The sequence below is a fragment of the Strix uralensis genome, chromosome 2 (assembly GCF_047716275.1).
Source record: "Strix uralensis isolate ZFMK-TIS-50842 chromosome 2, bStrUra1, whole genome shotgun sequence".
Classification (NCBI taxonomy): Eukaryota; Metazoa; Chordata; class Aves; order Strigiformes; family Strigidae; genus Strix; species Strix uralensis.
In genome coordinates, this window is record NC_133973.1 from 7,964,205 (window position 1) to 7,988,302 (window position 24,098).

A 24,098-nucleotide genomic window follows, 5' to 3' on the forward strand; every position below is an offset into this window, starting at 1 on the left:
GGAGGGTTAGTGCTGGGCCAGTTGAGAACGGTCAGTGTGAGGTTAACGGTAGGACTGGATGATCTTCAAGGTCTTATCCAACCCAGATGATCCTGTGAAGGGCCACATCAGACGGCAAGTTTGCCGGGGCTCAGCCGGCCCCCGCGGGACCAGCCCCGGGCTGGCCCAGGCTCCCGCCAAGTGCTGGCAGGGCTCAGCCGGCGCAGCTGGACCCGCTCCCGCCCGTGCCCTGCCCCCGGCAGCGGCCCTGTCCCCCGCTCCCCCGCCGGGACGCCGAGCTGCCCGCCCACCCGCCCACCGCGGCCCGGCCCCCGGGGTGGGCCTAGCCCAGGGCCCGCCAGACCGCCCGCCCGCCCCGGAGCCCCCTCTGCTCCTGCTCTCCGCCGGCGGCTCGGCCATGGCCTCCCTCCTCTGCCTCCTCCTCGCCGCCGCCGCCGCTGCCGCCACGTCGCCGGGCCGCCTGGTCCCCTACGACCTGCTGTACGCGGACGGGGTGCGGGCGTACTTCGCCCGGGACTGGGCGCGGGCGGCCGAGCTGCTGCAGCGAGCCCTCCACAGCTACGCGGGGCTGCGGGCGGCCCGCCGCGGCTGCCGCAGCGCCTGCCGCCGGGAGGCCGCCTTCCTCGGCGGGCCGCCGGGGGCTGGGCCCTGGGAGGCCGCCCTCTTCGGCCGGGTGCTGCAGCGCGCCGACTGCCTGCAGCACTGCCTGGGGCTGCGCCTGGGCGCCGCGCCCTCGGCCCACCGCGCCAGCCGCGCCATCCGCCGCGACTTCGAGCAGAGGGAGCCCTACAACTACCTCCAAGTGGCCTTCTTCCAGGTGGGGACCGGCCCCGCCGGCGGGCAGGGACACCCCGGGGCGGGGCAACCCCCACCGCACCCCGGGGGCTGGGAGCGGGCGCCCCCGGGCAGAGCGGAGGGCCGCCGCTGGCAGCACAGGGCTCTCCCGGCCCGCTGAGGGGACAGGGGCCGTCGGGGCAGCCGGAGCACAGGAGTCCCGGGAGCAGCTGGGGTGAGGGGTGGCTGTGGAAAAAGGGGACCCTGCGGGGAGCGTGACGGGCGCTGGCTGCCTTTTCTCCACAGCTGAAGAAGCTGGATCAGGCCGTGTCCGCCGCTCACACCTTCTTCGTGGCTAATCCCCAGCACCTCCAAATGCGGGAGGACATAGAGAAGTACCGGCGGATGTCAGGGGTGAAGTCAGACAACTTCCGCGACCTGGAGGCCACACCGCACTGGGTGAGGGTTCGTTCGGTGCGGAGCCCAGCGTCAGCAGCTCTTATCCCACCCGGGGGACCAGTCTGGGACCCTGAGCTGTTTCCACACACGGGCCATGGCTTGAGGCCAGCACCCAGTACACAGAATCACAGAATGCTTTAGGCCGGAAGGGGCCTTTAAAAATCATCTAGTCCCACCCCCTGCCGCAGGCAGGGACATCTTTCACTAGATTCGGTTGCTCAAAGCCCTGTCCAACCTGACCTTAAACACTTCCAGTGATGGGGCATCCCCGACTTCTCTGGACAACCTGCTCCAGTATCTCACCACCCTCATCGTAACAAATGTCTTCCCTATCTCCAATCTAAATGTACCCTCTTTCACTTTAAAACCATTGCCCCTTGCCCTGTCCTTGGCTGTCAAAAGCCTCGCTCAGTCTTTCTTATAAGCCCCCTTTATATTTGAAGGGCTGCAGGAAGGTCTCCCTGAAGCCTTCTGTTCACAGTGAAGACAAGCCATTGCAGGGATGACACAGAGACTTTCTGGTGACAGTTAACGGCAGGCTGCAGGGCCTTTGAGAAATGTATTTGGCTTAAGTCCAGAAGATTCCCTGTCACTGCAGGGTGGGCTGTGCATAATCAGCCAGGCCCCTAGATGCCAGCACTACCCTGTCAGCGACTCGAAGTCTCGGGGCGTCCTTTGGTGTCACCCACACTGATGAGGGACTTGGATCTGTCCTTCGCAGGAAGCATATGAGTCTGGGGTGCAGCACTACGATGCAGATCAGTACCCGCAGGCTGTGGCCAGGCTGGAGGAGTCACTCACAGAGGCGCTGTCAGCACTGGAAGAGTGTCGTGCCCTGTGTGAAGGGCCTTGGGAGGATGAGGACGAGGAGGAGGAGATGCAACCTGGCCTGTACGAAGCCGTTGCAGGTAGCATTAGAGGCACAGAGGGTTGGGTAGGAAGGCCATGCTCCCCACACTGGACATGCCCCGTTTCCCAGCACTCCTGTCTGGCAGAAGTGTGAGCTACTGCCTTTCTTGCTCCTCTCTCTTGCAGCCCATTATATTCAGGTTTTGAAGTGCAGACAGCAGTGCGTCCTTGAAATTGCCACAAAGCCAGGACGGATTTCTGCCACAGAAGATTTCATACCCTCTCATCTCGATTTACTGCAGTTTGCCTATGATCAAGGTGAGCAAAGCCACAACCCAGCGGGTTATGCTGTGGCACCCCTAAACTTGCCTCTGGACCTAGAGGGCAGCATGTCATGGGGAGAAGTGGCACACTGACCTCAGCTCTGCTTCTCTCTACCCCCTTCTGCCCCCTGACTCTTCCCAGAACCTCTCTTCTCTTGCTCAACCCTATGGCCACCTTGGGAGAGGCCCCTTGTAGTCCACTTCAGCCTCTGTGTGCACCTTCTCTAATGTGTGGCCGTTCCCACTTCTTTCCTCCAGCACTCTCCATTTCAAGGCCTTGCTCCAGCTATCTGCTGTGTATTTTATACCCTCCTTTTCAGTACGTGGCTCCAGACCAGCCCCTGCTTCCTATCTCGAGTGTGCGTGTGCATCTTATCTCGACAGAGGTGTTCCTTCTGAGTCAGCCCTGCCTGCCCTCGCTGAACTGATGGCCTGTCATGACATTGGTCATCCTGTCACCCTGTCACTTTCACACGTCCCTCAGCTCTTCTCTTGGATACCTCTGCTCCTTCCCAGTCTGACCCAGCTGTCTCTCATCTCCTCAGTCAGACCGTTGGTAAAACGTGTATCTCAAAGAAGCCTCCAGACCCCTCATCGTGTCTGTTGGGTGAGGGAGGTGGGACCGACTTTCTTCCAAATATACTTCTTCTGTCTCTGTCTCCTCTGAACAAGCTCCCAATAAGTATTCAAAGTGGGCGCATTTTTCACTGGTCTCATTCCCTGTATTCTCTGCCCATCATTGGGTAGAGGCCCAGCTAGGCGGGGGTTGATTGATCTGTACTCTGTAAGGCCTCCTACTGCCAGATCCCGACCGGGGCGTTGCATGCAGCCAGCCTATACACATTTGCTGCTAATGTTGAGTCTTTCAAAGACATTTCTGTTTGTTCTTTCCTTGCCCAAGTTGGGAACCAGGCACTGGCTGCTGAATGTGCTGCTTCCTACTTGCTCTTCTATCCCACGGATGAGCCAATGTTGGAGAAAATGAAACAGTATCGCACACAACTGGGAGGGGACACTGATGTCACAGCCAGAGAGGTAGTTACAACCCCAGGTCTGTACTTTTTGCCCCTCCCCTGTCCCATATGACAAGATCACAGTCCAGGAGACAAAAAGGGGAAGATGTTTCACTGCGGATGTGTGCCAAGCCCAGCACTGAAGAAACTGGAGCCTGAGTTTACCAGACAGGGTCCCCTCAGGACAGAACTGGGCTTTCATAGTGCACAGCAGTGTGTTGGGGCAGGTTTCTGCCCTGGGCAGGGATGGGGTTGTCTTTTGTGGGGTGGTGGTTTGACAGCCTCTTTGCTTCCTTAGAGTATTCAACATTATGTGCAGAGATCTTTGATGGAGAAGAAGTTGATTTATTACGCAGTGGAGCATCTAGGAGGAACTTTTAATGACCCTGTAAGTAACAGTGTTATCTTCCTGCCCTGATTTCACCAAGACAGTTGCCAGAATTCACTTCAGCAGCACATGATCCAGAAAGGATCAGATGCTGATGAGAAGGACCTCCGAGTCCTTATGAGGTGGATCTTTAAGGTCTTTCTGCCACTCCAGGACTGAAGTTAGTTTGAAATTGCTGCTGTAACCATATACATCAGCCCAGTGTGGCTGTTGTCAGAACCAGTCCAGAACCATGGGTCTGATATTCGCTGGAGAAGCGGGACAAGGAACTGGCTGTTTGACATGATCCCATGTGGGAGAAGTTTGTTGTGTACTGAACCGTCTGCATTTGTTCCTACAGGATCTTTGGACTCCAGATGAGGTGATTCCTGAAAACCTAAAGGAGAAACACAGGTAAGGTTGGCCAAGTCAACTAGGACTGAAATATAAGTGTTGGAAGTAGAGGATGGGATTGGACTGACAGGGGTGGAACAAGTAATAGCTACTGAGGAATGGGCAGTACAGGAACAGCAAGGGTGTGAAATGCTACCACAGAGGATGGTTAAGCATAGCTCTGTGTACTGACAGCCCTGGTCTCTGTTTTTTCCGTTGCTCCCGAGAGAGGATCAGGAGAAGCAAAAGCAGGAAACTCTCGATATAGAAGAGAGAGAGAAGAGGGGTGAGTAAAAGAGCTTGAAGAAGGACTTGGATGCACTCAGCCAGGCTTAGGCTAAGTGCTGTCTTTTCTTCCATCCTCAGACATTTGAATGCTAGCATAGATGCAGACTGACTCGAATGGCTCAGCAAGTCTTCTCACTGTTTCTTTTCTCCCTCTTTGATGCATGTGTAATCTTGCAAAATCTCACTGCGTACATCTCTGGGATGGGAACTCAAAGAGCACTGTGGCTGGAGAAGCTGAGAGCAGTGGTGCCTGAACACGTGACAAGCCTGTGGACGTGCAGATCCCTGTTCAGTGTGTCAGGAGTGTCTACACCATACCTGGTTCAACTCCACCAGCCTGACTTCAAACAACGTTTTTCTGAAGGGGACAAGGAGAGGGGAGGGGGAAATGGAAACTGGAAACAGACTATTTGGCTTAGGCAAGTCTTTCCCTGAAAAACACAAGTCCAAAGGGTTTGTGGCTGAATGCTATAGACTGAAGCGCAGAGTCCCATGTTCTTGCTGGCCCTCTATTCTTATGTGTGGACACACAGCCTCTTGCAGAGCTCTGTCCTGGAGTTTTGCTTGATGTCAACCCAAGTGGTTCTCTGCTGTGGCACATGGGAGAGCAGATCATTCTGAGGGCCTCAGTGCCTTGGCATTCCTGACCCCCCAGAGGTCAGAGGGGGGGGTGGGGAAAGGCCAAAGATCAAATCACCAATTGATACCCATTGCTTCTCTTTGGGGCTGAAGGAAGTAGAAAGATTCACTGGAGATAATTCTGGCGTAAGATGTGTGCTCGAAAGGAGGGTTGATGGAGGTGTTTACCTGCTTCTTTTCTCCAGAGCCTCACCCCAGTAGGCTGGACCTGTTCTGCTGCTGCGATCCACAGTGCACTCAACTTTCCCCAGCTCCCTGCTGCTCTCCCACCAAGCCCCAAGTTTCTGCTGGCTCCTGAAGCACTCGCTGTAGGCCAGCTTCCCCAGCTGATGCTCTGGTTCTCCTCAAGCATGTGAGGGGTGCAAGTGGCCCAGGTCTGCAATGAATGGGCACTTCTGGGGAACTGTCCTGTCTTCTGAGAATGTATAGTGTCTCTCCACTTCCTTATCCAGGCTGGGGGTTGGTGTTTGAGGACTTCTTGTCGAAAGCTTGGTGATGCCTATCTGTATTTGCTTTTCAACAGGTCCTTTGCCTTTTGAGGGCATTGCTGTCACGATGGATTCCCGCCGGATGAATGGAACCCAGAGGGTTGTGTTTGACAGAGTGCTGACAGAGTCTGAGTGTAAGGACCTTCTCCGGCTGACAAAGGTGAGGCCTGGGTCTTGTAGGAGATCCTGTGTGTGTACTTTCTTCCTCAGCAGGCAGAGTTGTAGTGTTTCTATGGAGGAGAGATGGCAGCCTAATGTGTGTCATCTGTATCCTTCTGTTCCAGGCAGCAGGAGAAGCAGGAGATGGCTACCGGGCGAGACGGTCACCTCACACCCCACATGAGAGGTTTGAAGGGTTAACTGTTTTGAAAGCCGTGCAGGTAAGTGACCGTGAGTCTTCCACAGCCTTAATTGTCCAGAAAGAGTGGTTGCCACCTGAGCATTTTTCTCTGTGAAGTGCACTCTGGATGGGGTCGTGGGTGTGTTATCTGCCTCACAAGCACATGTGCAGTCTCCCCTGACCCTCTTCCTCCGTGATCATGAGGCATGTTGTACATAGAGAGCTTGACAAGTGCTCTCTCTCCTGTGAGACAGGGTTTTGGGATTGCTGCTTGTCCCTGTGTGGCAGTCTTACAGACATGCTTAGCGTAGAATTGGAGAATAAATTAAGGTGGAAGGAGCCTCTGGAGATCTCTAGTCCAACCCGCTGCTCAGAGCATGGTGAACTCCAAAGCTAGATAAGATCCCTCAAGCCTTTGCACAGGCAAGTCCTGAATATCTTCAAGGGTGGAGATTTCCCAGCCTCTCTGAGCACCTGTTTCAGTGCTGTACCACTCTCAGAGGGAAGAAATTTTTCTTCATATCTAGCCAAAAGTTCCCTTGCTGCAGCTTTCGCCTGTTGCATCTTGTCTTTCCAGTGTGTCCCTCTGAGAAGAGACTGGCTCCATCTTCTCTATAACCCCCTTTTAAGGAGACTGTGGTTAGATCCTTCTTTAGCCTTCTCTTCTCTAGGCTGAAGAAACCCAGCTTCTTCAGCCCCTTTTTCTAAGTCATGTGCTGGAACACCCCTGCCATCTTAAGACCTTTCACTGAGGACTCCAGTTTGCTAGTGTCCCTTGTGTACTGGGGGACCCAAAATGAAGCTGTGTTCCAGATGTGGCTTCATGTGCTGAGTAGGAAAGAATTGCTGTGCTGTACAGGTGTACTCCTGACTTACATTTACATGAGAAAACGTCTTCTTTTCTTACATGTGTGACCACAGGACTTTACACATGTCTCTTCTTCCGTACTGTGTACGTGTATAATTTCTTAGGGTGTTTTTGTGTGTGAGTATTCTAACAGGCTTGTTTTTCACTTCTAGCTGGCCCAGAATGGGGACGTGGACTGGAGAGACGCCAAATTGCTTCTCCAGGCCAGTGAGAAATCACGGAAAATCATAGAGTCCTATTTTACTCCTGGAAAGAAACTCCATTTCTCATTTACACACCTTGTGTGCCGCACGGCTGTAGACGGTAAAGAATCTTTCACCCTATTAGTCCCTGTCTTCTGGAGAGTCTCCTCAGTCCCAGCCACATGCTCTCGGGAGACTCTCTTCCCTTTACTCTCACTGTGCCCCTTTATCTCTGCCTTATTCTTTCTTGAAACTGAAAATGCCCATATTCTCTTTTTGTAACTTTCCTTTTCAGGGGAGCAGGAAGGTCGCATGGACCTTAGTCATCCTGTCCATGCTGATAATTGTCTCTTGGATCCTGAGGGCCAAGAGTGCTGGAGAGAACCGCCTGCCTACGTGTACAGGGACTACAGGTAAGAGAAGGAGGGGACCTGCGTTAGATCATGCAGAGATCTGAATGTCTCCCCTGCCCCATCAGGGGATGAGCTCACCTCATAAAAACCTGTCTCAAAGCCAGCCAGGACTGTAGCATCAGGCAGAAAGCTGCATCGGGGGCTTCAGAATGAGGTGTGAAACACCTTCCCTAGGCTGGGAAGAAGATTGGCCCCTTCTCCCTCTTCCCTCCTCACAGCCAGCATTAACAGAGAGCAGAACAAGGCTGGGAGGCTGCACAGACTAGAACCATGACACCAAATTGTTGTCTTGTGGGTCTACCACAGTACTACAGTCCGCTGCCAGCCCTTACGACAGCCTGTTTCTTCTAATCAAGTTCCATCTTTCACAGTCTTCCATGCATTTCAGGAGAGGGTGAACCAAGCTCCTTGGATTTCCTTTGTTTGAGCAGTCAGTGTACTTTGGTGACTATTGTCTCCGTTCATCTCTGTCAAGATTCACTGCCAATACTTTGTGTTGGGTTTTTCCATTCCATGTGAGAGCTTTTTTCCAGCTGGTGGCAGGTTTTGTTACTCTTTTCTGAAAGAACCTGAAATATGTTTTAAAGATGGTGACAGTTGTTGCACACTGCAGCCGAATGAGGTCAGTTGACTACAGCTGATTCCTCCTATTTACCATCCGAACCCTGGGCATCCAGAAATCTTATTTGCCTTTTCTTTGAGTGGTAGCTGTACCCTGAGCAGAAATCTTTTCTGAGCAGCCTATGGTAAGGGTGTGGGACTTGGAGGGATTTCCAGTATCACTGCATCCATTTCCCTTCTGATACAGACGTTGACTCGGTGTGGTCAGACTGTAAAGTTACCAGGCTCTGTCATGTAACTGGTTAGATCTCCGTCCCTCCCATGGGAAGGCTGTTCTGTCACCTCTTTCCTCCCTGGGTAGTGGGCTTCTCTGACTTCTGCTTGAACATCTGTTAAAATATCTTCCTGGGATTTATGCCACTAAGCTATTTCCAGGAGTATTCCTGTCCTCTTGCAGAGTGAATTGTGATTGATCAACCAGCTCACAAGGGCTGAGCTCTTCCAGTGTCCTTTTTGAAAGAGGTCCCTGTGCTCCAAACTTCCTGGATCTCTTTTGTGTATTTGTGCTGTGGTCATTAATGAAACTATTGAACAGGATCAGACCCGAGTGTCCAAGAGTCCCAGTGACCCTCCTCCAGGCGAGCAGTGCTCCTTTTGGTGCACTTGTCACTGTGTGCTGTTCACGTGCTCTTCTTCACCTTCTCTGTTCATCAGTAAATTCTCTAGTAGCACCGTTCTGAGTACTTCTACCACAGTCCAAACTGCTGAGATCGAGCGTGTTGTCCTTCCCTGGGAAATCAACTGTTTCGTCAAAGATTGCGTGGCTGGCCCAATCTGCTTTTAGGACCCCCATGTTACATTTTAAGACTGTTTTCCATTTACCTCTTGTCCTTCAATTATCCTTCTCCACACAAATGGAGTCTAAAGCCCTGCAGACTACTGGGGTCAGGGTAACAGCCTCTTTATGCTTCAACCATTATTGCTACCCTCCTGCCCCTTTGTGTGTGTGAGAGCTATTCTTGTTTTTCTCCAGTCTCGTTACCACCCTGGCTTCACAGTTTTATTAAAACCCTATGGCAGAAGAGCTATAACTTCCTGGGTTTCAGGGTTGGTAATCTCACTGTCCTTATGTCCTTAATGTTTTGCTTCAGCAGCCACATTGCTGATTTCTATTTCTTTCTCCCAGTCCCGTTAATGAGCCTCTCTTGTTCCTCTGATGTTTTCTGTCAGCTTAATTGAATATCAAGGGGAACTTGAGTAGTTCGTGGTCCATTCTTTCACTTAGTTGACTGTGGTCTTACCCACATTGCACAGTGGCCTCACTGCTTCTCTTTGTCTAACATTGCTAAAGAAATTTATTGGTTTAATTTTCTTTTCTGCATGCACTGAGCCTCTTTTTGACCATTCTTATGTTACCCTGAAATTCCTTGACTCTTAAGACGTGGCTTTCTTTGCTGATCAGTCTCCTCTTACAGGCTTTGAATTATTCCCAATCTTAAAACATAAACAACGTCATGCCAGGTCAGAACCAAGGTCTGGCTAGCCCAGGGTGTTGTCACAGGGGTGCCACAGATTGCTGCTGCAGAGGATTAAAACCAAACCAAACCAAAACAGAACAAGCGTGTAGAGTTAACTCCCTGGCATACTCTCCGAGCCTCCTGCAGCTTGCAGCTCAGGAGCTGCCCTGAGCTAGGCACTGCTGTATTTAACACACCAAATGGATTCTCCTGGTAACTGGTCTGCTTGCTTTTTGAACCTGTGCTATCCACAGCCTCCTGTGACAAGGAGTGTGGGGAGGAGTGAGATTTGCATCCATATATCCTCTTTCTTTCCATCCACAGTGGCATTCTCTACCTCAATGATGACTTCCAAGGTGGGGGCCTTTTCTTCACTGAAATGGACACTGTGACTGTCACGGTAAGTCTGGGACTGGCCTAAAGAAGGAGAGAGGATCAAGGGTGAGACTTAGCCTGGGTGGGAGGAAACCCAGTTCGTTATTGGATCCCACCACTCCAAAAACAATCCAGTGCTGGTGCTGTGGCAGATTCAAATAGGGACAGCTAAAGGCAAATTGAGGCAAATCTCAGACAGAGGAGAGGTTAACTCCTTCCTATCTGGGATGTTTCAGGCCCTTCCAGCCTGTGTCTGTGACCTGTGTTGCCCCTGTGATTCTCTCCCTTGCTCCTAGACTGACAGTGGATGCCTCGCGCTCCTCTGCCGTTCCACGTTCTGAGAGGCAGCGTGTTGTCTGTGGAAGGACTGTGTACCCCAGAGCAGGGGGCTGCTGCTGACTTCATTGTCTCTTCTCTCTCTCCTGGCAGGCTGAGGTGCATCCCAAGTGTGGCAGGCTAGTAGCCTTCAGCTCTGGCAAGGAGAATCCCCACGGCGTGTGGGCAGTGAGCCGCGGAAGGCGCTGCGCCATCGCTCTCTGGTACACGCACTCCCAGGAGCATGCTGAGCAGGTAAAGAACTGTGCTGGACAAACGGATAGCAGTACCTCCAAGCTAGATCGAATCCCCCCAAGGAGTGGCTCGTGGGCTTTGCCACGGGGCAGGACCTAGTGCAGCAGCTGGGGGTTGTCCTCTGACAAGGTGGAGGGGCCAGTCTGTGATGGGTCCTGCAAGACACAGTGGGCTCTGGGGGGGTTGTATGGACGTGGTAAAAGATGAGGTGTGTCTTGTCAGCCCCTGCGAGCAGAGCCAAGACCCTGACAGGGAGGGGTTCACATCATCTCTGTCTCCGTGGCTGCAGGAACGGGTGAAGGCAGAGGAGCTGATGGAGCAGGACTGGTCTGATGGAGGAGACCGTCATGGGGCTGATCGCAGCGGCAGATCCTCCTCAGAGCCTCCCGTTCCCAACAGTGGAGCCAGGCCCACAAGCCGGAGACAGAAGCCTGGCTCGGACAGGACGCAGCACCCCAAGGAGCTGCGTGCCAGAGATGAGCTCTGAGTACGCGGAGCCCCGGGGGCAGGACTGGCACACACCACTGGCACCGGGACCGCAGAGGCCTGGACCAGTGTATTAGCATGTTAGAGCTGTAGTGATGGGGAGGGATGCCGCTTTCTTCTCTGTGACATCCCAGCAGCTGAAAAATGGGAGTAGAGACAGAGTATTAAAGTCAGTGACACTAGGAACTTTCTTCACTGCCTCACCAACGTGTTTGTGCCACTCAGAAAGGAGAAGGTAGGGTCTCCTCACCCCATTCCTCTCAGTGCCAGCTTCTTGGTCATCCAGGGTCAAATCTGAGAGGGGGAGGAGGAGCCTGGGTTCTTTCAGCAAAGGCTGTCTCGTGTTCAGGCCTCTGAACTTCCTAGGCACCTGCAAACTCCAGAACCTCACAACTGGTCTGAGAGGGGGAAGGTGGGCGACTGTGAATATATGGAATAAAAACAAAATGCTGGACACAGATGTTGGTGGAAGCTTGAGTCTGTATGCCAGGAGGGAGACATGCACACTCATTGCTGATGGAAATTTAATTAACAAATGATGGAAGGAGATTGAGCCCTCAGTGAAAGAAAACAAAGTGTTTGCCCAGATGGCAGCTACTTCCAATAAGGGAGAGCAAGAGAGAAAGTCAGCTCTGCCATGACTAACCCCTGGCAAGCGTGGGGAGTGCCTTTCAGAAAAAGCACTGTACGCTCACGTTTCCCTGCAGCAAGGCCTCTCTTCTTTTTTTTTTTTTTTTCCTCTCCGTGCACCAAATTGCCCCTGAACTCAGAAGAGATATTTTGTTTATCATTTTCCACCCTGATACAAAGACAATCTCCTGTCACTGCCCAGATTAGTGTCTTGAGATGGGATTATATTGTAGCCAAACAGGAATTGAATGGGATGGATACAGAGTATCAAAAAGAGCAGTGACCCTTCTCCTGGGAAGCATTAGGGCCAGAGATCAATCTGTGGTCATGACACACACAGGCCTTGATGAGAGCTGTGCAGGGAGACCCCAACTACACTGCAGACGGAAGAAATCTGTAGGGCCAGGGCCAGTGATGGAAGAGGTGGGTGAACGATACAGGGCCCCTGCTCCATGGAAAGGGAAATCTTTCCTCAGTCTGAATCCCAGCACGTCCTTAATACACCAGCTTGGGAAACCCACATCAGCAACCCTTTTTGCCTCACGTCCTTCCCGGAGTTGCAGGAAAAAGACAATTTCATGTGTGCATTTCAAATTCCCTCTCCCTGGCGAGAGGTCCACCACATCCCAGCCCTCACACGTCCATCCCGATGATTTATGTGGGGGCGCTGGGTGGTTCCTGCTTGACGAGGACGTGTTGGGGGGTAAGGAGCCAGTGTCCACATCTCCCGCTTGCTTTGCCCAGAGGTGGCCTGGGTGATTAGACTGATGGCCTCCTGACGTCAGATGAGATCCGTTAAAAGGTATTTATCTCAGGCTTGGGCCAAAGCTGCAGGAGAGATTAAAAGAGATTGAGGCCAAGATAATCCCCTCGCAGCATCCCACTAAAGTGGCTGGCAAAAGGCACGCCACCAAAGCTTTTTGCCACCCCTGGCCCCTGTGCCCCATTCTGTTTTCTCCATGCAGAGCCCAGTTTGCTGCCGGAGAGCGTGTGACCCCGGCCTTGCCATTGGTTTTCCCTTGACAGGGTGACACCATCCCTCCTCCTGCCCTGCCCAGGACACAAGTGGCATGCTGTTCCCGGGAAAATGGGAATTCCCATGGACTCTGAGGTGCAGCAAGCCCTGCCCCAGTGGCTGATAATCCTAGCCTTTCCTGGCTAATCTTCACTTTATTAGTTTGTTGCTGATATAAACGGAGGGAGTCAAATCTGCCTGTGATGTTTTCTTTCCCTCCAGGAGCAGCGTGCTACTCTCTTTTCACCCCTCCCCATCCACCTGCTTTGCATTACGTCCCAATCCGATTTTCCCAAGTCTCTGGTGTCTGATTTAATTTGCCTGACGCTGCTCCTGGAATCAGCCCTCCCCTGGCCCCTCCCGTCCACAGCCTTCCAACTCCCCATGGGGAGATCAGTCCTGGGAGAGGCTGAGGAGCAGAGGCAGCAAGGGACTCACTGGTTGGACAGACAGGACTGACTGGAGACCGCAGAGGGACAAGGGGCTTCTGGCCGGTGGGGACTCATTCTCAGCAGGGGAGGCAGGCTGTGAGGGCCCCGTCCAGGGGGAACTGCAACCCACCTCACTCTACAGATCTCGGTAAGGATGCTGCCTTCTTGCGATGCCTGAGGTCACCTTGGTGAGCCTGGCACTTGGGACCCTGAGTTTCTCGGTGTAATTCTGTGGGGAGTCTTTGTACAGGAACTGATTCCATCAGAGGATGTGGGAGGGAAGATCATGGTGTGGAAGGATTTGGGGTCAGCGCTGAGATGTTTTTACGATGATGAGGGGCATTGCGCTGGGATGGGTTGCCTGTTCTCCCCTTGGCGGGTAAATCTCACCAGTTTCCAGGCTGGAACAGGAGGCTAAAGCCCCTGCTGGGGGACCTGGCACTCGCTACCCATACACAGTCCTGCACACCCAGTGTGCCCCTGTGCACACCTCTTTGCAGCTGGCTGTTTTTCTGGACGGAGAAGGAGCCCTCAGAAAGCAAGAAGCAGAGCAGGGTAATTTTACCATGGCCTTTGATCTCCGTCGCAGGAGAGGGGGATCATCTCTGCATCCGGCTCTGCAAGGAGCCCAGGGTCACCAGGGCAAGTGTGCATGGCCAGCCAGGGATTACACAGAGACTCAAGGATGCTGCCTGTTAATACTCAGTTCTCCCTCCTGCACCTTTCCTTTTTCTATTTACAGCCCTCTCCCAGCATCTCACAGAGGGACCACTCCCTCCCCAGTGTGGGGGAAGCTACCTGGAGGATAGGAAATAAGGAGGTTCACCTCCCCTTTCCTCCCACCCCCCACTTGCACCCCAATCTCCACAGGGGAGTGATGCAGGTGGCTTGGTAGGACAGCCCCTGGGGGTGCAGGCTGGGCCCCCACCATGGCATGGTGCAAAGGACATAGCCACTGCCCTGAAAAGCCATGATGCGGCAGCAAAAGGCAGGAGGCGGATGATTCCAGACCCCCCCCTCAGCCTCTCACCACAGTAGAGGTGTGTGGTCTTCTACAAGCACCCACCCAAGGGCTCAGGATTGGTCTGGTTGCCCACAGACAGGAGTGCTACAGCAGGTGCCTCCAGCAAGTTTGTCAGAAAAGGCAGGAAAGAAAGAACTGTCATGTTGGAGAGCAGAAGAAATGAAACATGATTTCAAAAGCCAGGAACTGTGAACTGGTTGAGCACAGCCAAGGCAGAGCTCAGAAGAGGACTGGCATGAAATGACTAAGCCCAGGCTGTTTGGCTGTAGTGATGCTTGTAGGAAGCACAGCTCTGGACCAGTACTGGTGCCAAGGTCCTCCTGTCAGTAGCTCTTTGCAATGCTGGGGTGGTAAATTGCTTTTTCAAAGGTGCCTGAGGACTTGGTTTCCTCTACTGCTTAGCATCCGGCTGAGAGAGCCCTTACTTCCAGAAAGCACCGAGCATGTGCCTTTCCCATTAAAACCAGGCTGGGCAGCTACCATGAGCAACCGTGAGCTGATCTGTGCATCCACAAGAAATGTGCATCCCTAAGGTCCTGCTGGTCGTGGCAGGAAAGTGCCTTGGCCAGACTCCAAACTCCATTCCCCTCTCCTCTGTTCTTTCCCGATTTGGTTCCTCCATTTCCTGTCCTAAATTTACATGACCATGACAAGCTGCTCTTTTGCACAGCCACGGTCCTCCTGGGAGGCAGCTGTGCTCCCCTGGGGACCAGGCAACTCACTCTCCACAAATTGCACTGGGACATGACGGGTGAGGGTGACAGGCAAAGCTGGAGTTATTACTATTGCTCATCAGTGGCTCCTTGTCCTTCCAAGGCTGAGAACAATTCTTAACTTCATTTAGAGTGTTCCCTCAAAGGGATTTAAGGGTTTGGACAGAGTCCTGAACCTAAGCTGCACCTTGTCTATATTTAGTCCTTTTTATCCGTCCTCAACATCATCCCTCTGCCCTTTGATCTGCCAACCGGCTCCAAAAGCCCCTCATCTGGTTGTGTGACTTCACAGAGCAGATGCCTGTGAACTGGTGCTCCCACGCTAGTGCAAGAGTGGAGAGAGAAACACCCAGGGAAGGAAAGACAATGGTAAAAAAGCAGGAGAGATGCAAGGAAGACTGGGGATCTGATGGGTAACGAGGAGGACGTGTGCAGCCTGCTTCATCTAGGGCAGAAATTGGAAGAGAGAACAAGGCTCCCATCTCCATGCAGGTCTGGGTGGGCAAAACCAAAAGTCCACAAAGACAGATTAGGGCAGGTGGGTGGACAATGATCTCAGATAGCCAAAGGTGAGTGAAATAACAGCCTGGAGAGCTTGAGGACCAAGCAGAGGAGACTGGAAGGAGAAATCCAGAAGGAACAATCCAAAGATTGGAGGGGAGGTAGGATCAGTCCTAGGGAAAACTGAGAAAGGGGAAGGTGTGGACTACAGTGGTAGGGCTGGTCTCCATAGGGTGGCTGGAAGTTCAGGTTGACCAGAGGAAGTTCTGGTGACCAGAGCTGGTCACAGTCTCCACAGCTTGACTGTACACCAAGGTCGAGAGGCAAACGCCACAAGATAAGGAGGATGTGCAGCTTCCTACCAAAATGTGCAAGGCCTTCCCCAGCATCTCCCCACTTTGTCAGTTAGCTAAGAGATGGCGTGGGGTGCCCAGCCCCTTCCTGCAAGGAACCCCCTCATCTGTCAACATGAGATAAGAAAAAAAAAACAGTGAGAAGGGCCCAGGCCACTGCTGCGGCACATGCCTCCAGGCTCTGACAGTGTAGCCCTGGGCTCCAATCCTGCTCCCTCACCGTGCACTGGGGCCAGCAGAATGGGCCAGCAGCCACGTCCAGTGCACGGGCAGGGAGCAGGGAAGAGGCAGCAGTACTGTGGCTCCGTTCAGGCTTGTAGGCAGCAGGTACAAATCTTTTTCTGCAAAGTACAGCCTGAAATAGCCTCCCTCTGGGATAAGCTCATGCCTCCCAGTAGCTATCGGAAACCTATATCTCCCTGTCTTTCCTGCACTCAAAGCCCTGCTGCAGGAGTCATTGACCGAGCAGAAACTCACTCAAAGAAAGCCACGGAGACATTCAGGGGAAGGGATTCTGGAGGAAAATGCAGAGAGCTCTACAAAGCAGAGAGCAGAGGTAGGACTTGGGACCTATCTGCATGACCTTGCCCACAGCCTGGCATGGAAGGACCCAAAGCCCCACTGGCTGGAAGAGACAAGGCCTTCAGGCAACAGGCCAGAGGGAAATGGAGGCGATGTGACCCGCAGGGACCAAGAGAAATTCTGCAGATGCTGCCGGAGCATTTCTTGTCCTTGGGACAAAGCGCTGGTTCTAATGATGAACCACACCTGGAGCACATCTGGACACTCACACCGACCCAGAGAAAGACTGAGGCAATGAAAGAGCAGATTTGTCAATAAGAGTGGGAGATGTTAGAATCACTGGAGAAGTTTTAAGTGCACGTAACAAGAAAGAGAGAACAAAACAGAGATGCTGTATAATCCTATGGTGCACGTGTATCTTGAATATGGATTTCAGTTCTGGTTCACTGCTCTCTCTGCAAAAACATATCATCTATCCTCTGTAAACAACTGAAAAGGGCTTAGAGAACAACAGAGGTAATAGGATGTAACGGCTTACACGGGAGGAATGACTTAAGTGTGTTCTGCAGTCTGGAAGAGAGATGGATGACAAAGATCACCAAGTGATGCTGAGGTGAATAGAGGCCAGTTATTTGCTAGTTCTTCCAACTCAAAAGCTAGAGACCACCAAGTGGAACTAGTGCCACTGGGGAGTAGCAGAACCAGGAACTTCTTTGCAGAGCCTGCCACTAAGCTGTAGAACTCATCACCATGGGGTACGGAGGGTACTAAACTTTGACATGAGCACAGAAATTGTGAGGACAAAGGCATAGAAGAGAAAATCCACCAAGGACTTGTGTACAGTAATGCTGCCTCTAGCTTTGGACATCAGTGAAAAGCCAGGGCTAGGAAAGTAGGAGAAATACCACTATCTGTTTATGTTTTTCTCAGATTCTTCCCTAGGCATCTACCTTTTTTTTTTTTTTTTTTCTTTTTTGGATGGGAAACTAGAAGGGAACCCTGACAGAGCACCTCAGCAGCCCTCAGATTTCCTTGATGGTCAAAGGCACTGCCTGGTGCTGCTTTGCCTAGAAAAAATGATAGGAAATAGGCACTGGGCTCCCCGCATTGTTTCCTCCTCCTGGAGCTGAGATGGACAGCTTAGCTATGCATGGACAGGGAGAAGCTGACGAAGAGGACCCAACACTTGGTAGGGCTTGGAATGGAGGGGTTAAAAATAAAGAGGTAAGGGAACAAGTGTGGCCAGAATCTCAGCAAGAGGCTCTGGAGGTCTTCAGCTTCCCAGTGTACACGTAAGCAGGACACAAGACCAAATGGACCTTTGATCAGGCCCAGTACGATCTTCCCAAATGCTAAGGACTTTGACCAGATACAGCACAACATTACCAAGCATTCAGCCAAGAAATGGTTGCTAAGCCTTTATCAGAGCTGCCTGCATGTGCCTAACTGAGCAGTCATATTAGTGCCCTTTCTACCTCACACCTCTCCCTTGGTTTGTCTCCCCAGAATCAAGGCTGCCCCACGTGGAGGAGCCACCCCTAGGTCAGAAAGATGGGGGAAATGGAACAGATGAAGCAGGAGGCTGAGCAGCTGAAGAAGCAGATTGCGGTAATGCTGGCAGCAGTCGTGAAACTGCTGAGAGAGTGTCTACCCACCCCACGTCCAAGTTCTCCTCCTCAGCCACAACTTGGAGTTGAGCTTTCTCCACCTACATCCTTGGAGCCCTCTGCAGTTCTGCACAGCCCTTTATTTAAGTGCTAAGGGAGATCTTCATAGCATGGTGGGGGAAGAAGGGGAGGGGGAGGGAGAGAAGAGGGGCCACTGCAATGGTAAGGAAGTGGCCACCGGCACTGTGTCTGCAGGGGGCCAAAGAGTGTAGTGTGACCCCAGGACCTCCTCTCTCTGGGAGGCAACTGGTGTTCTGCCAGGTAGGAGGATCCATGGAAAGGGTGTAGCATGAGGAACTGGATGCTGAGCAGTTTTGGCTCACCTTCCTGATGTCTGACTGGTGCCAAGGTGCCCTAGTCACAGACCAGGATCCCCCTGTGCTGGCCACAATCCAAACAGAGCAAAGCCACAGTTCCTACTTCTGGCAGCCCCCAGGTTGTGCCCCTGAATTTCACTTGCCATTGCCTTCATCACACAGCTTTTTTCCCATCTCATCTGCTCTTGTCTCTTCTCCAGGATGCCCGGAAAGCGTGTGCAGACACAACGCTTGCTCAGGTAAGGGGCAGTGCTGGCAGGGCAGGTGAGTATGTGTAGGGGTCAGGTAGCACCACTCCAAGGGGGACTTTCTCTGATTGGGAAGCACAGTTAGGAGGCAGAGATGTGGGCAGCAATAAAGCTCCTGCTAGTCCAAAATTAATTCTTTCTCTTCCCCCACTCTTTCCTCAGATTGTGACTGGAGTGGAGGTTGTTGGCCGCATCCAGATGCGGACCCGAAGGACCCTGCGTGGGCACCTGGCCAAGATCTACGCCATGCACTGGTCCACGGACTCCAAGTGAGAGAGATGCTGCTGACTTGCTGGGTGCAGGACAGCACAGGGGTGTGAAGGGCAAGACGACTCTGATGGGAAGAGAGCTACTAACATGGTCTTGTTCCTCCCTCACAGACTTCTGGTCAGTGCCTCACAAGATGGGAAACTGATTGTGTGGGACACATACACAACCAACAAGGTAGGACTGAGAGGACTGCAGCAAGCAGGGTGTGGGAGTGGGTCCCCTTGGAGCTAGCACCCCTGCTGTGCTCTCTGTGCTGCCAGAGTGCCGACACATTTTTTTGTTCTCCCAGGTTCATGCCATCCCTTTGCGTTCTTCCTGGGTCATGACCTGTGCCTATGCCCCCTCAGGCAATTTTGTGGCCTGTGGGGGCCTTGACAACATGTGCTCCATCTACAGCCTCAAGACTCGGGAAGGCAATGTCAAAGTCAGCAGGGAGCTCTCAGCCCATACAGGTGTGTGTGTGTTGCCCGCCTGCCACCTGGGTGCCTGCTGCTTCCAAACCTCACTCTTCTAGCCCTGCCCTGTTTCTCATATTTGCTTGTTCCCACTTCCCAGGTTACCTCTCCTGCTGCCGGTTCCTTGATGATAACAATATTGTGACTAGCTCTGGAGATACCACATGGTGAGTGTTATCTTCTGCACCCTAGTGACATCACCTATGGCTCTTAGAGGCAGAGCACACGTCATCAAGCGCAGTCCTTTTGCTCTGCAGCAGTCCACAATCTAAGGATGAATTACTCCTACACAGAGCACCTTAGGAAGCCAGATCCATTCTTCCTCCCTTGTCAGAACAGATTCTTCTTTTCCCAGTTGAGGTCAGATCAAGATGCAGGTCTACTGGTGAAGCAGTAGGGACCATGTTGTCAGCTCTCACAAAGCACAATGTCATTTACCCCAGGACAGAAAACATCATAAATTATGTGGAGCCCACACACACGCTCCACTTCTCAGATCTTGCTCACTGTGCAAGGGACACCTGCAAAGCCAGTGCCTGGATCCTTTGGTTCCTGGCTCTCAGGTCTCGCTGTGCTGACTCTGAGCAGTGCCAAGTCTTTATTCACTCCCACCCCATCCCAACACCTGCTTTGGAAGAACCTCTTGACCGAGGACAAGTCAGGATGTGGCATTTCCATCAGAGATCAAGGCTACACAGGGATTGTTTGCCTGGCTGTAACGTGGGATCCCAGTGAACATGGCCTGTGCATCCTATGGGCGTGGGTGCAGCACACCTTTTTGAGCCTCTGGGTCCCTCTTACCTCCTCTCAGTATTCCCTTCAACTGTTGCAGTTATGGGAATATGGTCAAACCTCACCCTTAGCCTTAGTCTAACTCTGCTTTGGTAAAGGTATGACCAGCAACAGCTGTGAAGATATCTCCTGTTGTATACAGCTGACTCCAGCGATACTCTCACCCATTTTCTCATGCTGTAGCCAGGTCCGTGGCTTCCCTCCTTTTGTTTGCGAGTGGGACGGCTCTTCAGCCCAGCTGTCAGCCTGTCCTGCCTGGGCTGGCTCTGAGAAGTTCTCTCCTCTCCTGCAGCGCTCTCTGGGACATTGAGACAGGGCAGCAGAAGACTGTGTTCCTGGGTCACACCGGAGACTGTATGAGCTTGGCTGTCTCCCCAGACTTCAAACTCTTCATCTCTGGGGCTTGTGACGCTACTGCCAAACTGTGGGATGTGCGGGAAGGCACCTGCCGTCAGACCTTCTCAGGGCACGAGTCCGATATCAATGCCATCTGTGTATGTATGTTGTCTGCACAGTGGTGGGGAGGCAAGGAAAATGGAGGGTGGACCAGCTCTGAAACAGTCCTGGGACAAGGCTGAAAGAAGCTGTCAAGAGTTGTGTGGGGAACAAGGGTCTCAGGAGACCCTGGCCCCATGATCCAGCCTGAAGCAGGGAGGGTCTGAGTTCACTGAAGTTTAAGGGCTGGCTCTTCCCAGGGTCCAGAGCACCAAAGCATCTAGGTCTGACTCAAAGCACTGCTTGGACTCAGCCAGCACAGCGTGGTCTGTGGAGCTCAGCACCCTAATACAGGTGCTGGTGCAGCTTTGCTCATAGCAGGTGTTGGGAACCATGGTTCAGGCGTGCCCCAGGAGCCCTGGAGCAAGACACAGGTGAGGCAGCAGGAATACCTAACTCAGCTGAGGGTCCTGGTCAGCTCCAGATGACAGAGGTGGGAACTTGGGGTCAGAGAGAGATCCTCTGAAGGTGCAGTCTTCACAGGAGGCAGCACAGACTTTTGGGAGCAAGTATGTCCCTCAGAGGCAAGGATTCAAAGCAGAGCCCTAGAGGTGGCAGGACAAGAAACGTATCAGTTTAATCCCATGCCACTAGCCAAATGATTTTACCGTCTTCCTGCCGTGTCTGCTTGCTTGAACCACCCTCCACTGACTTCAATTAGTACAGCTTTTCTCACCTGTCCTGTAGTTTCCCCTGGTGCCATATGGTCTTCTGCCATACCTGCTCCCGAGGAGCTCTTTCTTGCTCCTCGGAGCAAGGACACAGAAAAGGAGTGTGTATGAGAAGGTAGAGGTATGGTGGTCAGACAGAGGAAGGCTCTTGTAGCTCTGAACCATGCCAGACCCCATCTGGGGGATAACGGGCGGACACTTGTCAAACCCCGAACTAACAGCTGGAGTGCGAGACAATAATCCTTCCTCAAGCACTGGGGCATCTTGCAATAGCTCTGGCCCCTAGGTCATTTGCTTTCTTGAGGTGGAAGGAGTTTACTAGATGTTAGGAGAAGCATCAGTCTCCCCATTCAGCAGACTCAACTTTTACGATCCAGTGTCTTGTCCCGCTGGGTTTCCCAACCTCTGTGGCTTCCTGGTTGTTAGCAGGGAGGCAAAGAGTTGGGGAAATCTGTAAGGCATGGCCTGATTAAAATCTGGTGTGTGCCCTCCTCAGTTCTTCCCTAGCAGTGAAGCCATCTGCACCGGCTCAGACGATGCCACTTGTCGCCTCTTTGACCTCCGGGCAGACCAGGAGCTTGTAGTGTACTCTCATGAGAGCATCATCTGTGGAATCACATCAGTCGCCTTCTCCCGCAGCGGGCGCCTCTTGCTTGCTGGATATGATGACTTCAACTGCAACATCTGGGACTCCCTGAAAGCAGAGCGTGTGGGTGAGTGGCTCCCGGAGGTACCTCTTTCAGTCCCTGAAAGGTCTTCTGTCCCTGTCAAGGCAAGGAAAAGGCTTTTATTTTTTCTAAAATGGACACATCTTATACTGACTGAAACCCAACAAAGCTTCCTTGCACTTAAGGAGTACACCATAACTAGTATAACTCTCTTTTGTATAGAAGAACTATTGTTTTTAACATTAAGGAAGCCAAACCTTTAAACAACATTGTTTCAAGGGGGAAAAGAGCATTAAGGTTCCTATTAGCTAAAACTGCTCACAAACACCAGTAGTATTTCCTGCTTTCTCCTAGCCTGTGCAGTTTGCCAGTTCCAGCTACTCACGGTGCCGCTTGGTGGCCAGGCACCAAGCTGAGCATGAACCTGGGCTTCCATCCAACACCTCTGGATACTCTGTGATGCTTGTACACAGAATACACCCAAGTGCCATTTTTCTTTCAGATGTGGCCCCTAGCCTCTGAAAGTTTATAATGCAACCCACCAGTGACATTGGTGTTTCTGTCTTATCAAGGATGTTATCCTTTCTTAGTCCTACCATTGCTCCAGGGTGATAGCAGTTGTGTGAGGATTCAGCTAGCCAGACCTTCCCAAGCATATTGTTCTTCGGCCAGTCCCTTGAGTGGTGGCACAAAACTTCTTCGGCATGTTTGTTTTTATTAGCCACATACTGATCGTAACACGTTGTGCAGAAACAGGCAGCACGATACACAGGGGTGTAGGTACACAGCCTACGATGCATATCCTCAGCGTGGTCAACACCTTCATCTCTCCCAGGCCTCACTTATTTTTCTGACCTCTCTTCTTTCCCCCCCATAGGAATCCTTTCTGGCCATGACAACAGAGTGAGCTGCCTGGGGGTGACAGCAGACGGCATGGCCGTTGCCACCGGCTCCTGGGACAGCTTCCTCAAGATTTGGAACTGAGGACTGCAGCAGAGAGGGAAAGAGCAGCAGAAGCACGGCCCACAGCCTGAGCCCATGCAAACAGCATCACCAGCTGAGCACAACAGAAATGCCTACCTACCACTCCCGCTTGTCTCTAGACACAGGTCACTTGTAGGGGTCTCCCACTGAAAGGGAGAGGTCGGGGAGGGGGAGCAGGGGGAGCTGGGAAGCAGGAGCTCACATGCTAGCCCTTCTCTCCACCTCTAAACAGGCCCAGCAGTTTCCAGCTTCATGCAGCCTTGAAGATCTGCAAAACACTGCCTATTATGTCTCAGGACATTACAGTACAGTTCAGACACCCTGCATCTTCCTTCAAAGACCTCTGCCCACATTGACACCCATCCTTTGCAGGACCCTCATCCAACACTCCTGTCCCTGACCAAGCTCTGTCCCTGATTGAGCTCTATCTAGGCTCTCTGTGCAGCTGTCCTATATCCCTGCAGACCACCTCAGAAACATGCTGGGTTTGAGATTTCTATCATGCAACCTCAAACAAAAAAAGCTAGTGTAAATTGGGCTCATTTTCCATTGGGGAGGACTTAGCTTAAGTCTTATCTATGCATAAATGGGGGAAAAGTAGCCCTCAGAGCTACCAGAATACTAGGAAATATTATATTTACTCTTATTGTCTGCTTCTTGCTGTTCCTTCTCTTTCTGCCTCATTCCTGTGTTGTGTGGTAACCCTGTCTAACCAGTAGCCATCAGCCCCTGATTTCAAGCTTTTATAGATTTTCATAGCCCAGGCAAATAAAGAAAGCTCGCATAAGCACTGCAGGCTGTGTTCTTTCCAGCATTGCTATGAGCTACTGCAAACATAACTCTTCTGTGAATACTGCCTGCAGACCCCACCCAGAGAACTTGCTCATCTGCAGGCCTTGCTCTGCCTCAAAGACCCCAGGGGAGGGTGTTCCTCACCTATGCTTTAGTTGAGAAGAGGCTGTTAGTCCCAAGGCTTGCTGCTGTAATTGGGATAAAGAGCTGAAAACACTTCCTTGCAAACCTTGGAGATTTGAGCTCAATTACAGGACACAGCCATTATATTCAGCCCCTATTCCACTTCTTGGCTCAAAGCGACATCCTGAGGTCCCAAGACTCTGCTAGGGAGAGTTGAAGGTCGACAAGGTGTAGTGACTTATCAACAAAAGGTCAAGATAATACCATCTCATCCTATTCTGGATCCCACCCTTGCAACAGGCTACAGCGCTTTGTCTTGTGTTAGTTTCAGGACAGCAGAGGTGCAGCAGAACTCCAGAAGTGACACTAGATACATCAGTCTCCTGCAGAGCTGCAGCTTCCCAGCCCACTCTCTAGTACATGGGTTCAAGGTCAGACCCTTCTCAGCACAGCTCTATGGTGACATGGTAGGGGACAGAGCTGAGTTTTAGAGCTAACGGAAAGCTGAACTATTTCTTCCTG

General features: G+C 52.3%; 2 protein-coding genes across 3 annotated transcripts; both read left to right on the forward strand.

Annotated features, from left to right (window-relative positions):
- The first annotated feature begins 342 nt into the window (after window positions 1-342).
- On the forward strand, window positions 343-11,363 carry P3H3 (prolyl 3-hydroxylase 3). Of its 2 annotated transcripts, none has more exons than XM_074854733.1 (15): window positions 343-817; window positions 1,081-1,233; window positions 1,955-2,141; window positions 2,269-2,400; window positions 3,307-3,440; window positions 3,717-3,806; window positions 4,147-4,199; window positions 4,406-4,464; window positions 5,629-5,753; window positions 5,878-5,973; window positions 6,954-7,104; window positions 7,279-7,396; window positions 9,799-9,874; window positions 10,279-10,419; window positions 10,709-11,363. In XM_074854733.1, the coding sequence occupies exons 1-15, from the start codon at window positions 398-400 to the stop codon at window positions 10,904-10,906; spliced, it is 2,133 nt and encodes a 710-aa protein (XP_074710834.1). In that variant the 5' UTR covers window positions 343-397; the 3' UTR covers window positions 10,907-11,363. The 2 variants fall into 2 exon arrangements, with proteins under 2 accessions (XP_074710834.1, XP_074710844.1); XM_074854743.1 differs by having other exon boundaries at window positions 1,141-1,233.
- Window positions 11,364-12,871: 1,508 nt separating this feature from the next.
- On the forward strand, window positions 12,872-23,448 carry GNB3 (G protein subunit beta 3). The gene is made up of 11 exons (XM_074854998.1): window positions 12,872-13,129; window positions 17,601-17,702; window positions 18,279-18,317; window positions 18,489-18,595; window positions 18,707-18,770; window positions 18,886-19,048; window positions 19,152-19,218; window positions 20,136-20,337; window positions 21,506-21,722; window positions 22,555-22,786; window positions 22,894-23,448. The coding sequence occupies exons 2-10, from the start codon at window positions 17,646-17,648 to the stop codon at window positions 22,659-22,661; spliced, it is 1,023 nt and encodes a 340-aa protein (XP_074711099.1). The 5' UTR covers window positions 12,872-13,129; window positions 17,601-17,645; the 3' UTR covers window positions 22,662-22,786; window positions 22,894-23,448.
- Window positions 23,449-24,098: the final 650 nt, after the last annotated feature.

Bases quoted from the DNA above. Each gene is read 5' to 3' on its own strand.
- P3H3 (XM_074854733.1), top strand. From the start codon at position 398: ATGGCCTCCCTCCTCTGCCTCCTCCTCGCCGCCGCCGCCGCTGCCGCC. The intron at 4,200-4,405 runs GTAAGGTTGGCC...GTTGCTCCCGAG, and splicing joins AACCTAAAGGAGAAACACAG to AGAGGATCAGGAGAAGCAAA. The intron at 4,465-5,628 runs GTGAGTAAAAGA...GCTTTTCAACAG, and splicing joins AGAAGAGAGAGAGAAGAGGG to GTCCTTTGCCTTTTGAGGGC.
- GNB3 (XM_074854998.1), top strand. From the start codon at position 17,646: ATGGGGGAAATGGAACAGATGAAGCAGGAGGCTGAGCAGCTGAAGAAG. The intron at 18,596-18,706 runs GTGAGAGAGATG...CCTCCCTCACAG, and splicing joins CACTGGTCCACGGACTCCAA to ACTTCTGGTCAGTGCCTCAC. The intron at 19,219-20,135 runs GTGAGTGTTATC...CCTCTCCTGCAG, and splicing joins AGCTCTGGAGATACCACATG to CGCTCTCTGGGACATTGAGA.